We start from the raw sequence: 14,119 nt of genomic DNA, 5'->3' as shown, positions 1-14,119 counted from the left end.
AGTTCAAGGTCGCGGCGAGCTAGAGCCTATCCCATCTGATTTGTGGCGAAAGGCCTACTACACCTTGGATTGGTCACCAACCACAGGGCACATATAGAGACAGACAAATTAACATTCACGCCGCCGTGGTTGTAACAGAAGGCGGGTGGACCAATAACACAAGCAACAGGATATTTATTCATTTTAGCACTACCTAAAATACACCACTAGTTGGCAAAATTGCGTCACAAACACATTTGACTTCCTTCTGCTTTACAGGCATCTTAGAAGGGTGAGTAGTTTTACTCAATTTATGTAAGTTTTAATTTTAAAAAGCAATTGTTTTCTTTATATGTTTATGTTGCAAAAGTTACGCATTTATGTTGACAGTTTGCACAAATTAATTTACATTATTTTTCTCTTGCCTGAAGACAGCTGGGATAGGCTCCAGCTCACCTGCGTTCCTAATCAGGATAAGCGTACAGAAAATGAATGAATGGATATTGTCTTGAAATTAGAACCAAGTCAACGAGAGTTATGGAATGGATTTAGTTTGACTTTTGACATTCCACTGTAACAAATGCAGTAGCGAGGCACCTACAAATGGAGTGACATACTGCACGTAAAAATATTACATCTCCAGAATTCCACAACAAACTGGAATTAGAATAACACAATATTTCTGAATAATCATATGTTTTACCATAATAAATCTGGACAATGTTCCTCATTTTTTTGTTGAATTCACAATGTGTCCCAAATGATGTCACATTATTACACCACTCACCTCTCACCATCCTGCCAACACACCACGTGGTTTGAACACAAGCCAAGTCGGGGTTCGGCATCCCAAACCATACTGAAATTATATAGTATGTCCCACTTAATGGAAACATCTTCAATGTTTCCAAAAAAGCCACATGGTGCAGACTGCAGACTTTGCAAAAGATTCGCAATCCCTAAACCCTACTGCACATGGTTGTGCACAAAATAAGCAGCACTTGCCGAGGATTGGATGAGCGGACTCAGTGTTATTTTCCAGTGCTGGTGTTGACATTACTATGGCCCAATTTGTTCTGAAATCCAGGATTCGCTGCCTCGCACGAGGCACCGCTTGGTGGTTTTGCTGGTTATTAGGAAACTTGTAATTCCAGCTCCCGAATCCCCTGGTAAAACATGCAGTGTTATTTGCTGACACCATTGTTGGTCAAACCGCAAGCTGCAAGAGGCTCGTATGCCTCATGTAGAAAATATGAGCTCATGCTGAACTGCTCAACAGCAGACAAAATCTAATAACCACGTTTGTCATGCAATAGTTTGCATATCTTGGGCTGCTCCTGCTGCTGCTCAGCGAGGGTTCCCTCAGAGTGGTGATTGGATGGTGGGAGGACCAATGGGCAGGAGTGAAACAGGTTATTTGAACTCTCCAAAGTGCTGCTCAACAAAACCAGACAACATCCACTGAGTTGTCAAACATTTTTCGCTCTCTAACTCTAGCTGACGTACTGTCTTCATCTTCCGAGAAAAGACCAGGGACTATTTTCAACATTTTCCCCTTATTTTGACTTCAACTTTGTCCAGGATGGGAGCCTACTGCATGTATTTATTTCTGTAAAACGACCGATGCACCTGTTGATTTGGGACACATCTGCTTGCTTGAGAATGAACACAGTTGTTGGGATGGCATCTGATACTCTTCTTCATTTGGAGGATGAACAGAGGAGTAGACTGAACTGTGTAGCTCACAGTAGCTTAGCAAGCGGTCAGAATGCAGAACGGCTGCAATACCAGGAGACCACTGAAGACGGCCCCTCCATCAAGTACAGAAGATATGGGTACGTTCCTTTTCTTTTGGAATAGCTGGTTTTTTTCTGTGGTGCCAGATTTAGATCAGCCTTTCCCAACCTTATTGCCAAGACACATACTTTACTTTAAAACAAAGGCGCACAAACAAAAATGCCACCCAAAAAATTCATACACACGTGGATTGCCAAAGAGCCACTATTTGTAGTAAATGTGTAATTTTCAGACCGATCCAATGGATAATTTCCCTCAGCACATCTTTTACTGCTCCCTCGGGTGCCACTGCACGCATGTTGGGAATCCTGTATTTAGATCATGGAATTGTCCTGAAAATGCACTCTACAGTATAGTTCATTATGTTGTGCACTGCACTCCAGTCTGAGCTTCTGAAATCCTCCAGATCTCGCTTGGGTGGGGTCAAAGTTCGCCACAAGAGACAGGTGCTGCAGGACATGGCCCGGCCTCTCAAACATTGGCTGTACAAACACCGGGACAACCCGTACCCTACAAAGACTGAGAAGGTTTTGTTGGCTCTGGGCTCCCATATGACTCTTGTACAGGTGAGGAAAGACAAGCATTCAGTGGGAGAATGTTGAGCGATATGTAAATGACCTTTCACTTGTATAGCGCTTTTGTGCCTTAGCGTGCCTTCACTTTTGTAATTCTCAAACTGTGTTTAGGTGTCAAACTGGTTTGCGAACGCCCGACGGAGGCTGAAGAACACGGTTAGGCAGCCAGACTTGAGCTGGGCCTTACGGATCAAACTGTACAATAAATACATCCAGGGCAACGCAGAGAGACTGAGTGTATGCAGTGATGACACCGACTCAGATGGTGAGGACAATTTTAACCCCGTCACATACAAACCCAGCTATAATTAATCTCAGTAGAACACCGCACGCAACCGCCATGTCCATCTGAATTGTTCAATTGAGAAATATTTGTTAGCATTGATATCTCTGATTGGATATTACCAGGTCCTGCAGGTGCTCCTTAAAGTGGAAGTCAACCCCAAAAAACTTTTTTCAAGAATGTGTTCTATGCCGGCCTAAACAAGGTATTCTAATTAATTTTGAGTATGAGTATGAGTTAATCCACCTGTTTTTAGCCATCTCAGGGGGCGTCCATTTTGTCAGTTCTGTCGACTGAAAATGACATCGCAACTACTCAGGTAACGACCAATCATGGCTCAGCTTCAGAAAACAGGTGAGCTGTGATTGATCATTACCTGAGCCCTGAGCAACTGTGATGTCATTTTCAGTCGACAGAAGTGACAAAATGGACACCCCCTGAGATGGCTAAAAATGGGTGGATTAACTCTTATTTTATTATTATTTATTCCACAAAACGCAATATTAACCACAATGCATTGTTTCAACTAGTGGGCCGCATAGAACAATTCTTGGAAAAAAATGTTTGGGTTGACTTCCTTTAGTTGTATCTGTTGACTGTATTTGGTCATGTGATTAATTTGATATGAAACGAGTGCCCGCAGTCAACTCTTCCAACAGTTTTTTTTATCCATGTGTTTTGCTGCAGATGATGACTGTCCATTACAAATGCCTATCTGCTCATCAGACATGGGCAGGTCCTCATCCCACATGTGTGGGATAAAGAACCAGGGCGGCGTACTCACCATGGCTGACCCCGCCAACAGCGACGATAGCGCCTCGCCTCCGTCAAAGTACAAGAGCAGCTTGCTGAATCGTTACCTGAACGACACCCTGCGGCACATGATGACGGGCAAGGCAGATGGCGTCGCCCTAAAAAGGAGGAGCCACTCCGAGTCCTTCAGTTCAAACGAGTGCGACCGAGACGCTGTTTCCCCGGCGTCCTCCTATGACACAGAGACCAACTTCATCTACCAAATGGGTAAGAGACTCCAAAGTGTCACGCATCATTAACATTTCATTCTCACTGAAGGAGGACTTAATTATCCAGCAGTTTCCACACAGTCACTTTGAAGATGCACAAATTACGAAACAGACATTTTGTGTTTTAACATCACAATATTCTTGTTAATTCCTCTGTGAACATCAATCTGTCTCAGTGGCGGGCCGAGCATCAACAATCAAATACATCATATTTCAGATTGCTACAGACGAGTCAACCTTGGCTTGCTCCGACCAACCAATCAAAAGATGAAATAAAAATTGAGGTTATGTTGGGCCAGTTGTGAGGTGAATTACAAATAGGAGTGGATAAAACAAAACAAATGAAAAATGTGTCATTTTTAGTCTAGTTATGTTAATCAGACTGAATCCGAAGGCCCTGGGTAGACTGGATGAAAATGGCAGCACATAGAAGCTGGAAACAGTGCGGTCAAAAGAAAAACTACAAAATTAATAGGATAGTGTTGGGTAAATGATTAACATCATTTCATGGGACAGATAATGGAATTTAGGTTCTAACTATAGGTCAGCGCTTTTGGTAGTGAGGTCATCAGAGAAACTGTTACCAGCCCTGACGGCCCACCACTGATTAATCTTCATGTCACCGGGACGGTGCTTTCCTCAAGGGCCCCTCGACACTAGTCAGGAAGCAAACTAGCAATCTGGCACATCTATACCAAACCAGTATCACCAGTATAGATTGATGATGAAGATATTTGTAATTTCAATAATTAACTAGTATGACATTATCTGATATAAAATATGCCAGGTCCCAACAAAAAGAGATATTAGCAATACTCAGACTGTTGAATTTAGGTCCATGGGAAATTTGGCATTGAGTCATAACTCTTGTTACCTATTTACTCCCACAAAATTATGCCCTTTTTTTAATTGTGTATATTTTTCTCAAAAAATATGACACATTTCTTTTAGCATTACAACTTTTTCTCGAAAAATATATGATTTTATTTTTACAAAATTAGGACATTTTTTTTTGTGACATTAAACTTTTTTCCCCATAACTTTTTTTCCCTTAATTTTGCCATTTGATTGTGACCCAAATACTCTTAGACTCATACTGTGCTTGACTTACTGCCTGTTTAATATTTATTTTTCAGTACAGAAGTCTAGTAAAAGTTCACTAAGAAGTGTAGTAAAACCAAAACAGAACTTGACTCTTCAGGCTTCTGTGGCATTTATATATTGCTGGTGTTCAGTAGCAATGCAACATGAAATCAATAAATTTTTACAATTCTGACATCTCACTGCCCTTTATGATGAACCAACTACTCAAAGAGCCAGATTTTTTTTGATGATCATTACTAATAAAATTCCTGCAAACGTACAAATCCCTTATTTTAAATTTGGAAGGAGTTGATGCTGGCTTCTTCTGCTGCACACTGCAAATGTCATTTCCATACATGACAATGTGCCATTTGTTCCGCTTCAGCTTCTTGCCATGGTGGAACTGTCCAGTTGGGCCTCAAGGACAATTACAGAATGTCTGAGATTTTATTTTTCCCAGAGTGAGAAGTGAAAACTCAGCCAAAACATTAAGAATTAGAGCAGTTTGTCAGCAGGGCACACAAACTCTGAGAGTGACAACTCGGCTTTAAAAGAACACAGCTCGAGAGCATTAATATCCATTTGGCTCCATCCCATTTGAGTTTTCTGCTTGAGTCATGTACACGTTGGCTGCCTGTTTCTCTCTGTACTCACTCTCATTAAAGAGTTACATTTCTAGAATTGTGAGACCACTATTCATTTCTTACAACAATGCATTGAGTTCCGTTTTTATTACTGTCAGCTTCCCCAAAAACAAATACATTTTCCACTCCGGCGACTGTTATTTAGGTTATGGTCTGTGAAAACATTTAATCTTCTGGAACCTTGAATGAACCCTCAGGCTGAGACTTAAAAGGATAATGCAAAATATAACAAGCACAATAAAAGGAATAACAGCGCTATTCGGTAAAATGTACACATGGATTGTATTTTGCACTGTTTTTTTAACTAGACTGTCAGTCCGTCGAGAGACTACCGCCAAGGCCAAATTATCATAATTTGGATCATCATAACATTATAATAAATTCATCATAGATACTGTATCTACCCATATCTGTTTTGCTTTTATAATTAATGAATTACTGTGCTCGCAATATATTTAGGCAAATCAGTACCTATCACGGCACTAACTTTTGGGATTTATTTGTAATCATTATTCTTTAACTAGTAAAAATGTTTAAACAACACGTTTTTACTGTAGAAGTGCAAACAGGATCAAATTAAATATAATCAAAAGACCAAAAGAATATAATGTTTAGAAATTATTCTTTTTCTCATTATTCTGCTACCAAACAAAAAATGAAAACACTCAGAGATGTTATTAGACTCTTTTATCATATGTAATCATCAATCATTAAAATCATCTAGCCTATGACTTATTGTTACAGTAAAAAAGAGGCTAAAGCTGGCAGCTGGTTAACTTAGCCTAGCGAAAAATTGAAAGCCCACCACAATTCTTTACAGCACAAGGAACGTGTGAACATTTAAAGTCACATGTTTTGAGCAAAAATCATGGCAGGTAAAGTTATTTCCCAACACAACGCTAAGCTAGTTAGTTCCTGGTTACATAGCTTCATATCAACTCTACACTGACTCAGGGGTAACACGTTAAAGAATTCCCCTAAACATGTCAGTTAGTGCCCCTCAAATCACATTTCCTTTGGACTATTCTGTGCTTTCTTGAACTCATTACCCACTGCGGCAGCACTGTTGAAATGTTTGTGAACACTTTTAATGTATCCCTGCTGGTTATATTATGACATTTTGCAACCGAGTGCGACTCCTCTATGGAACTGAAGTGGAAAGTCAGCCTGCCAGATTCATGACAGCCCCGAACGCCATTAAACCACAGCAGTAGTATAGCTCGAGAAGGCTAAAACAGTCGCGAAAACATGTGAACAAGTGATGGATTTTAAAAGTGATGTCACTACTCTACTCACAAGATCACTTCAAACATATCTGTCTAGATTTCACAGGCTGCAAACATCATGTTACCTCACATTTCCATTTAAAAAAAAAAACCTAAGTGTGTTTATATTCCTGTTAGAGACGTGGTGCTTATACCATGGTCATTACCTCCCCTTAAAAGCCTGGAGGGCCATCAATGTCACTAGGATTGTGTTTTATAACACAGAGAGCAATGAAAAACCTGTTTGGACTAATGCCTGGTAGCATAATGCCCCCTTTTTGTTTCAAATGAAAACATGTAGGCTATGCTGAGTGGGTAGTTTCTTGTTCACAAATACATGTCCACATTAACGACAGAATTACAATATATATATAGTATATCCTTAGGTGCCATTGTACTGTCGATTCCAATAGCATGACTGTAAAAATGTGATAGTTGGGTAGGAAAAAAAGAGAATGCACATTTGATTGCCTGTTAAGTCTAATTCAAACACCACAAATTTCCATTCATCCATTCAACCTTTTTCTATACCGCTCATCCTCATTTACAGTCGCGGGCGTTGTGGAGTCCATCCCAGCTGATGACTGGGCGAGACTGGTTGCCAGCCAATTGCAAACTTGAATATGGAATATGTTTTTGTTATTGTTGTGATTTAAATCCAGAGTAAATAGCCTTTTCGGATTGTGAAAACAAACTTCCAGACTTCTGACTGTAATATTAGTTATGATAATATCCTCCTACTGTGTTTATACTGTGCAAGTAATGTGGATGCAGAGGCTTGTTCAGTGCCCTCATTTCTGGCACAGGTGTTAGGTTGTCCAACTCGGTGTCCACGCCAGAGCCTGCCTTCCTTCTTCATGTGTTCAGACGAGAAATGTCCCTATTTTTAGTGCTGCCTCCCCCAACACAACTGCATACATGAGGGTGTTCGCCATCAAAGGCTGATAAAACATCTGCAGCATCTTTTTGAAAATGTTAATGTAAGCGAGTCTGCTATGTTGTTTTAGTTGTCTAGTCGAGCCTTTCATCCAGTTGCACCCCCGGGTATTTGTACATCAGTACAATTATCACACTGTCACCTCCGGGTGAGGCCTGGGCCTCTCGAATTCCACCGCCATTTCCACTCTCTTGGTAGTGTGTAGATGCAGTTGGTTGGAGTCTTGTACTCCTAAACTTGTCCAATCCTGATATGTCCCACAATCTCAGTGTCTTTTGCAAACTTCCGTGCATAGCTGAGCTCAGAGTTGTACTTGAAGATGGAAGAGCTCATAGTTGTAGTGGAAGTTATTCATTTTACTGCATTGTCCTGCAGTGCAAAATTGCAATAAAGTACAACAAGAATGCACATTAAATAAAATCAGACAGTATGATGTGATGGTAAAACAAGGCAAAGTCTACCGTCTTGTTAGAATATGGACATTTTGTACAGATACTGTAGGTGTCGTCTTCTTCTTTTCCTTTCTGCTTGTCCCATTAAGGGTGCCACAACCTGTCCCATCTATGTCTATCTTCTGCATCATCCTCCAGGACTAGCTGCCTTCATGTCTTCCCTCACTAACCTCCTCTTAGGTCTTCCTCAAGCTCTCTGGCCTGGCAGCTCCATCGTCATTGTCCTTCTACCAATATACTCACTAATTCTCCTCGAGGTGTGTCCAAACCATAAAAATCTGCTCTCTCCAAAACATCTAACCTTGGCTGTCCTTCTGATGAGCTCTATTCCTATGCAACCTGGTCACTCCAAAAGACAACCTCAACATCTCCATCTCTGCCACTTCCAGCTGTGCTTCCTGGTGTAAAAATGAGGGAGGTACGAAGCGCACGCCCGGGTACGTCGTGCTTGACTTGCAGAAACAGAAATTATAGACCCGCTGGAGTTTGAGCATGACACTGGCACATTACACTGCAATATCTTCCCTTTCGGTGTGTGTGATGTGGCCAATTGGAGAGCACCTTGCACCTCCCGATTACGTGTCAGTGTGTCCAAAATTCTGTCCTCTTGGATGAGAGCCGGGGTACACCGTTTAATGATCGCCATTCGATATATAGAAAAGGCCTAACCATTCTGTCCATAGGTGCCATATACAATACACACAGATGCAGCCAATCAGCATAAAGTCAAGTCAGGGCTAGCACGTTAGCAATATATCAGTTCTATTGGACAATCACAGACTTAATGTAGAATTGTTGAATGTGCGCCAGTGCTTTCTCCACTCTGAAGGCTATATTCTCATATTCAAGCATAGCAGCTGTTAGTATGTTAGCATGTGTGCTATCCATCCATCCATTATCCAATCCGCTTATCCTCACAAGGGTCGCTGGCGTACTGGAGCCTATCCCAGCTGTCCTGAACTGGTTGCCAGCCAATCGCAGGGCACACAGAGACAAACAAACATACACACTTACAATTACACTTACGGGCAATTTAGAGTCATCATCCTACCATGCATGTTTTTGAATATATACATGAATGTGGGAGGAAACCGGAGTACTCAGAGAAAACCCACACAGGCACAGGGAGAGCATGCAAACTCCACACAGGAAGGCCGGGGCCGGATTCGAACACACGACCTCGTCGTACATGCTAACCAGCCCATGACCGTTACGCCCAGCACGTGCGCTATTCTTTGTCAAAATAGTATGTACAAAGTTTAAACATTATCCTGCCTTTGTGATTTCTCTACTCACGATGCAATTCAGCTGTATGTTTGCATGACAACTCTTAGAATTGTATAAATAGGCATTTGAAAGTGGACTATTGTAATACTTTTCCTAAAATTTGAAACAGTCCTACAAGATGAGCCCAACTTGCAATAAATCGTTGTTTTGGACAGTTAGTAGGCCCATTCATAATTTCTAGAGGATTTAAAAAAATACATTTTTTTTTTTTAAATTTAGGTATCCACCAGTTGCCGTTCATTCAATGTTGCCATTCATACAACAGAATGACTTCTTGCATCATTTCAGTATTTTTTGAAACATTTTTGTTGGGGAGTGATTTTTCTAAGGTAATAATGGGTGCCTTAATTGGCTGAATATAGGTTAGGGAATATTGCACTAGAATACCTTTGTTCTTTGAAAAAGATAAATTGTGAGAAGAGGGTTTACTAAAACCACATAGCTGCATTTTAAATATGTTGGTGAGAAGGTATTTCATATAATGTAACTAAAGTAGTTCCTGTTTACAGAAAGATGTGAAAATTATAATTACAATTGTTTGATCTGCAAAAACAACAAAGAATAAAAGGATAAATTACAACTACTGTTTTCATTTCAATTACCGGTACCTTGTCAAGAAATAGTCTTGCCAAAATCAGAAGTTGTGAAGTAGTTCTGCAGTAGTACTGGTCAAGTTACCATATGAAAAAAAAAACAACGAGCCCTTTCATTACCCTTGCTACAAGTTCCCCATGCAGTAAATTTAAAACTGGCAAGAGGTAAAACAATGTTTTCTCCCTGTATAAAATAAGAGGTTTAGAAATAGCTTCTTGGAAAAGGATGTTGTGGCGAAAGAGAAAAATGCTTGCGGACGTTCAGAAGCAAGAAAAAAAAATAAAGCAAAAATGATTTTGTCAATTGTTACTCTTGGCTCCTGGCCAATTAAGAGGTCCTAGATGAAATACTTATTAGGGCTGTGAGCACTTAAATCTTTAGGTCTAGATGTGATCATTTTATTTTTACTTCGTTTAGACATATGGAGGGCAGCACGGTGAGCTAGTGGTTAACACATCTGCCTCACAGTTTTGAGGTTGTGATCCCTTCCTGTGTGGAGTCTGCAGCTTGCGTGGGCTTTCTCTGTGCCCGCCGACTTCCTCCCATATTCCCAAAACATGCATGTTAGGGTCAATTAAGATTCTAAATTGTCCATAGGTATGGTCAGTATGTCGGTGTAAATGGTTTTCTATACTGTATGCGGCCTGCAATTGGCTTTCGACCAGTTCAATGTGTACTCTGCTGAAAGTCATCAAGGCACAATACACTAGGCCAGGGGTGTCCAGACGTTTTGCAAAGAGATTTGCTGAGGTGAAAAAGTGGGGGGCTGAACATTTAGCCTGACACATTGTTTTTTACATGGAACACCAAGCACATTTTAGCAAGCAAGTCTGCCTTTAAATTTTTACTTTTTTATTTAAATTTCAAGATTCTTAAACATGTCTTTTGGTCCATTTGAAACATGCCATATCACTGGCAATTAAAGTTTCACTGAACTTTTAGATTAAAAAACAGGGAAATAAGTAATGGTATTCACCTACATTTCAAACATGAATAACAACAGCTCCAATAACAGGGAAATAAATGTAAAAATATATAAAATTCACCAGTACAGGCCAGGGTTAATTTGAAACATGGAATATTGTTGAAAATAAATGTTCACTGAATTTTTAGATTCAAAAACAGGGAAATAAGTAACAGTAATAACAAGTAATTTGCAATCTCCTTGCAAATGAGGCAGACATAGTTGTTGAGTATTTCAGTGGAAAAAATAGTCAAATTTCCATCTTTCCTTAAATTGTTGTCCCTCGCCGTCAACTTTCCTTTTTTTAAATTCACTGTCGCCATTTTACAAACTGTCCGGAAAGGGTCACACAGGGTTATGGAGTTGTATAAATTGTGTGTAAATGTGAAATTGCATTTAAAGTGTATTTTCTATGCTTGTCAACGCGGCCACGGGCCAGACGTTATCAATTTTATGACAGAGGGTGTGGGCCGGATAAAATTTGACCGTGGGCCACATTTGACCCCCGGGCCGGAGTTTGAATGAATTCCTACATTACACAGTTCACAGTTGGCGTGCAAGAGCCATTCAGTAAAACTCCTAATGTCCTGCTCTGAATGTTTCTTTTGAGAGAAATAATGAGAAATACTCACTGTAATAAAATATAAACGTTATTTTATGTCATAATAATGAAGTATGATTTGGGTCTCAAAAGTTGTATAATGTCTTGTAATGTGTTTCAAATAGTGCCCTATAGGAATTTATCAAGAACGTGATTTTTCTGCTTCCAATTACTACCATCAAGTAAGCTGATTTATTTTGGAAAATGTTTTCTTCTATCTTACAGAGACTTTGGACTATACATCATCTAAATGTGATAGGTAATTATTAATTGTCCTTATCAGTCTTAGTGTTGTCAGAGCAGGTCCTGTTTTGTTTTGTCTAACTTTATTATCATCATTATTTATTTTCTTCAATGTGTATACAGTGGTCGGCCTCAGGAAAGAGGTAAGCAGAGTCAAAACAACCAAGACTGGCGAGAGATCAACGCGGCCGTGGCGCTGACCAGCCTGGCCCACGGGCAGAACTGTAGGAACAACAGAACGCTGCTCGACAATGCCGCGGGGCTGAGCTGCCACAGAGAGGCCCTGTCCACCGCGAGGACCAACATCCCTCGCAGAATGCCCATTACGGTGCCCACCTCAACCCTGAGGCAGAGTTGCAGTTCTGAGCGGTCCACTCTCACCAGCCGCATCATTCAGAAGTCGTCCCATATCTCCGAAGTGCAGACTATCAAAGTGGGCCTGGCTAACAGTGTGTAGGAATTCAAAATCAACTTGTGAGAATAACATAAGCCCCAAGGTAGCCTGTGAGGCTTTTCCTTTGCAATCATGAAATTGTTTGTGAAATAGCTTCTACATTCTTCTATGTATTTTTGTCTTTTTTATTACAGTGTTGCTCATATATTACTATTGTATTTTGTTGTAGTAAGTTAACTTCTTTGAGACTGGATCATTATCCAATGCCCTTAGTTTGACAGCAGCTTTCCAATAAAGTCAATGTGAAGTCTCTTCATCAGTTGTGATTTACAAGAACCATAGTGTTACAACTTTATTAGATTTAGATATAGTACTGATATATATAATTTTTGGCTCCATTTTTATATACAGCACACATTCGCATAGTCATAAAAACTGGTGCATCTTGATTTTCGTACCAGTACAAGCCTTGTTCGGTGTGGTTGGGAATTTGGCAGACCACGCTGCGCCATGCTGAGCTCCTGGCCCACCTGACAATTTAGTGGCTGAAAGTAGACTCAACTTTACGCCTGCTGGAAGCAGGTCTAAGTTGTGGCGCAGGTTGTTTAATCAAGGTGCAGCCAAACATGTGGTGGATGTTATGGTATTTCATTCATGAACATGACAGCAACATGCATTTAAAGCGGAAGTCAACGCAAACATTTTTTTTCAAGAATTTGTTCTATGAAAGTCCACTAGTTGAAACAGGGCATTCTGATAAATATTGCGTTTGTGGAATGAGTGTTAATCCACTAGTTTTTAGCCATCCCTGGGGGTGGCCATTTTGTCTTCTGTCGACTGAAAATGACATCACAACTGCTCACGATGACCAATCACGGCTCAGATTAAGAAAACAGGTCAACCGTGATTGGTCGTTGTGAGCAGTTGTAATGTCATTTTCAGTCGACAGAAGACAAAATGGCTGCCCCAAGAGATGGTTAAAAAACGAGTGCGTTTTGCTGCTTACCTTATACTCCACAGAGCCAAAATTAATCAGAATGCCGTGTTTCAATTAGTGGGCCTGCTGGGAACATATTCTTGAAAAAAAATAGGTTTGGGTTGACCTCCTCTTTAACTACTGTATCTGAATCATTCTGGACATCAACTCATGCATTATGCATTATTGTTATTATTGTTATTATTATTATGTAGTATAGTTTTAAAATCACTTTCCATTGTGGTGGCACAGCTCCGGGGGAACACAAACAATCAAGGTGGAAGACGGTGTCCAAGTGCCCACTTCACAGTGGTGATCTGCGATCGCCCTGACCAACTTAATATCATCCACCCGTGTAGGTCTGCGTGCAGTCCCTTAAAAACGTAGTTTGCGCAATCTTCTACATGGACTCCAGCGAGTCAATTTCTGTTTCTGCAATGTCAAAGACTGTGTGCCTCTAAGGCACTCACCCTAAAGGAAATTAGGTGAGCCACTTCCATTGGCCGGGAAGCTAATCGGCTGTGTTCACACCCACAACGGCGGAAACATCAGCTGCGCTAGTCTGCGAAAATAACTAAAGAAAAAAAACTCCACCGTGCGCACAATTAAACCACGCGTTGCTAGTTAGGTTCTTCCTGTGCTTACATACGTTTTCCACCAGGTATTCCGGCTTCCTCCCACCAAAAACATGCATATGAGGTGAACTCAGGACTCTTAATGGTCTATAAAGGTGAAGGTGAGTGTCTACTTTACTGTACATGTGGCAAGCAATTTGCTGATGATCAGGCCAGGGTGTATGCCCCTTCTCAGATTTAGTTGGGATAGGCTCCAAGTCACCCTAATGAAGTGATGGGGTGATAGAAAAATGCTCAGGGTCACCACGGTGGTGCCCGTGGGCATCAGTTAGCCCCTACTGACCACATGAGTTGTAACGCGGGCCTGTTATAAGAATAGTAAACTAAAATGTAAACACTTGCAGAGATTTATAGAAATAAAGTGTTGCATAGTAACAAATATCTGCCT

General features: G+C 40.7%; 1 protein-coding gene across 2 annotated transcripts; it reads left to right on the top strand.

Moving 5' to 3' along the window:
• The first annotated feature begins 1,641 nt into the window (after positions 1-1,641).
• LOC147140649 (homeobox protein Mohawk-like) lies at positions 1,642-12,183 on the top strand. Of its 2 annotated transcripts, none has more exons than XM_086043463.1 (6): positions 1,642-1,814; positions 2,183-2,342; positions 2,463-2,616; positions 3,361-3,654; positions 11,709-11,742; positions 11,850-12,183. In XM_086043463.1, the coding sequence occupies exons 1-6, from the start codon at positions 1,642-1,644 to the stop codon at positions 12,181-12,183; spliced, it is 1,149 nt and encodes a 382-aa protein (XP_085899589.1). The 2 variants fall into 2 exon arrangements, with proteins under 2 accessions (XP_085899589.1, XP_085899588.1); XM_086043462.1 differs by having other exon boundaries at positions 3,322-3,654.
• Positions 12,184-14,119: the final 1,936 nt, after the last annotated feature.

Source organism: Filicampus tigris, chromosome 10 (genome assembly GCF_054856515.1).
Source record: "Filicampus tigris isolate MCC_2025a chromosome 10, RoL_Ftig_1.0, whole genome shotgun sequence".
Taxonomy (NCBI): domain Eukaryota; kingdom Metazoa; phylum Chordata; class Actinopteri; order Syngnathiformes; family Syngnathidae; genus Filicampus; species Filicampus tigris.
This window is presented reverse-complemented; position numbering and strand designations above follow the sequence as displayed.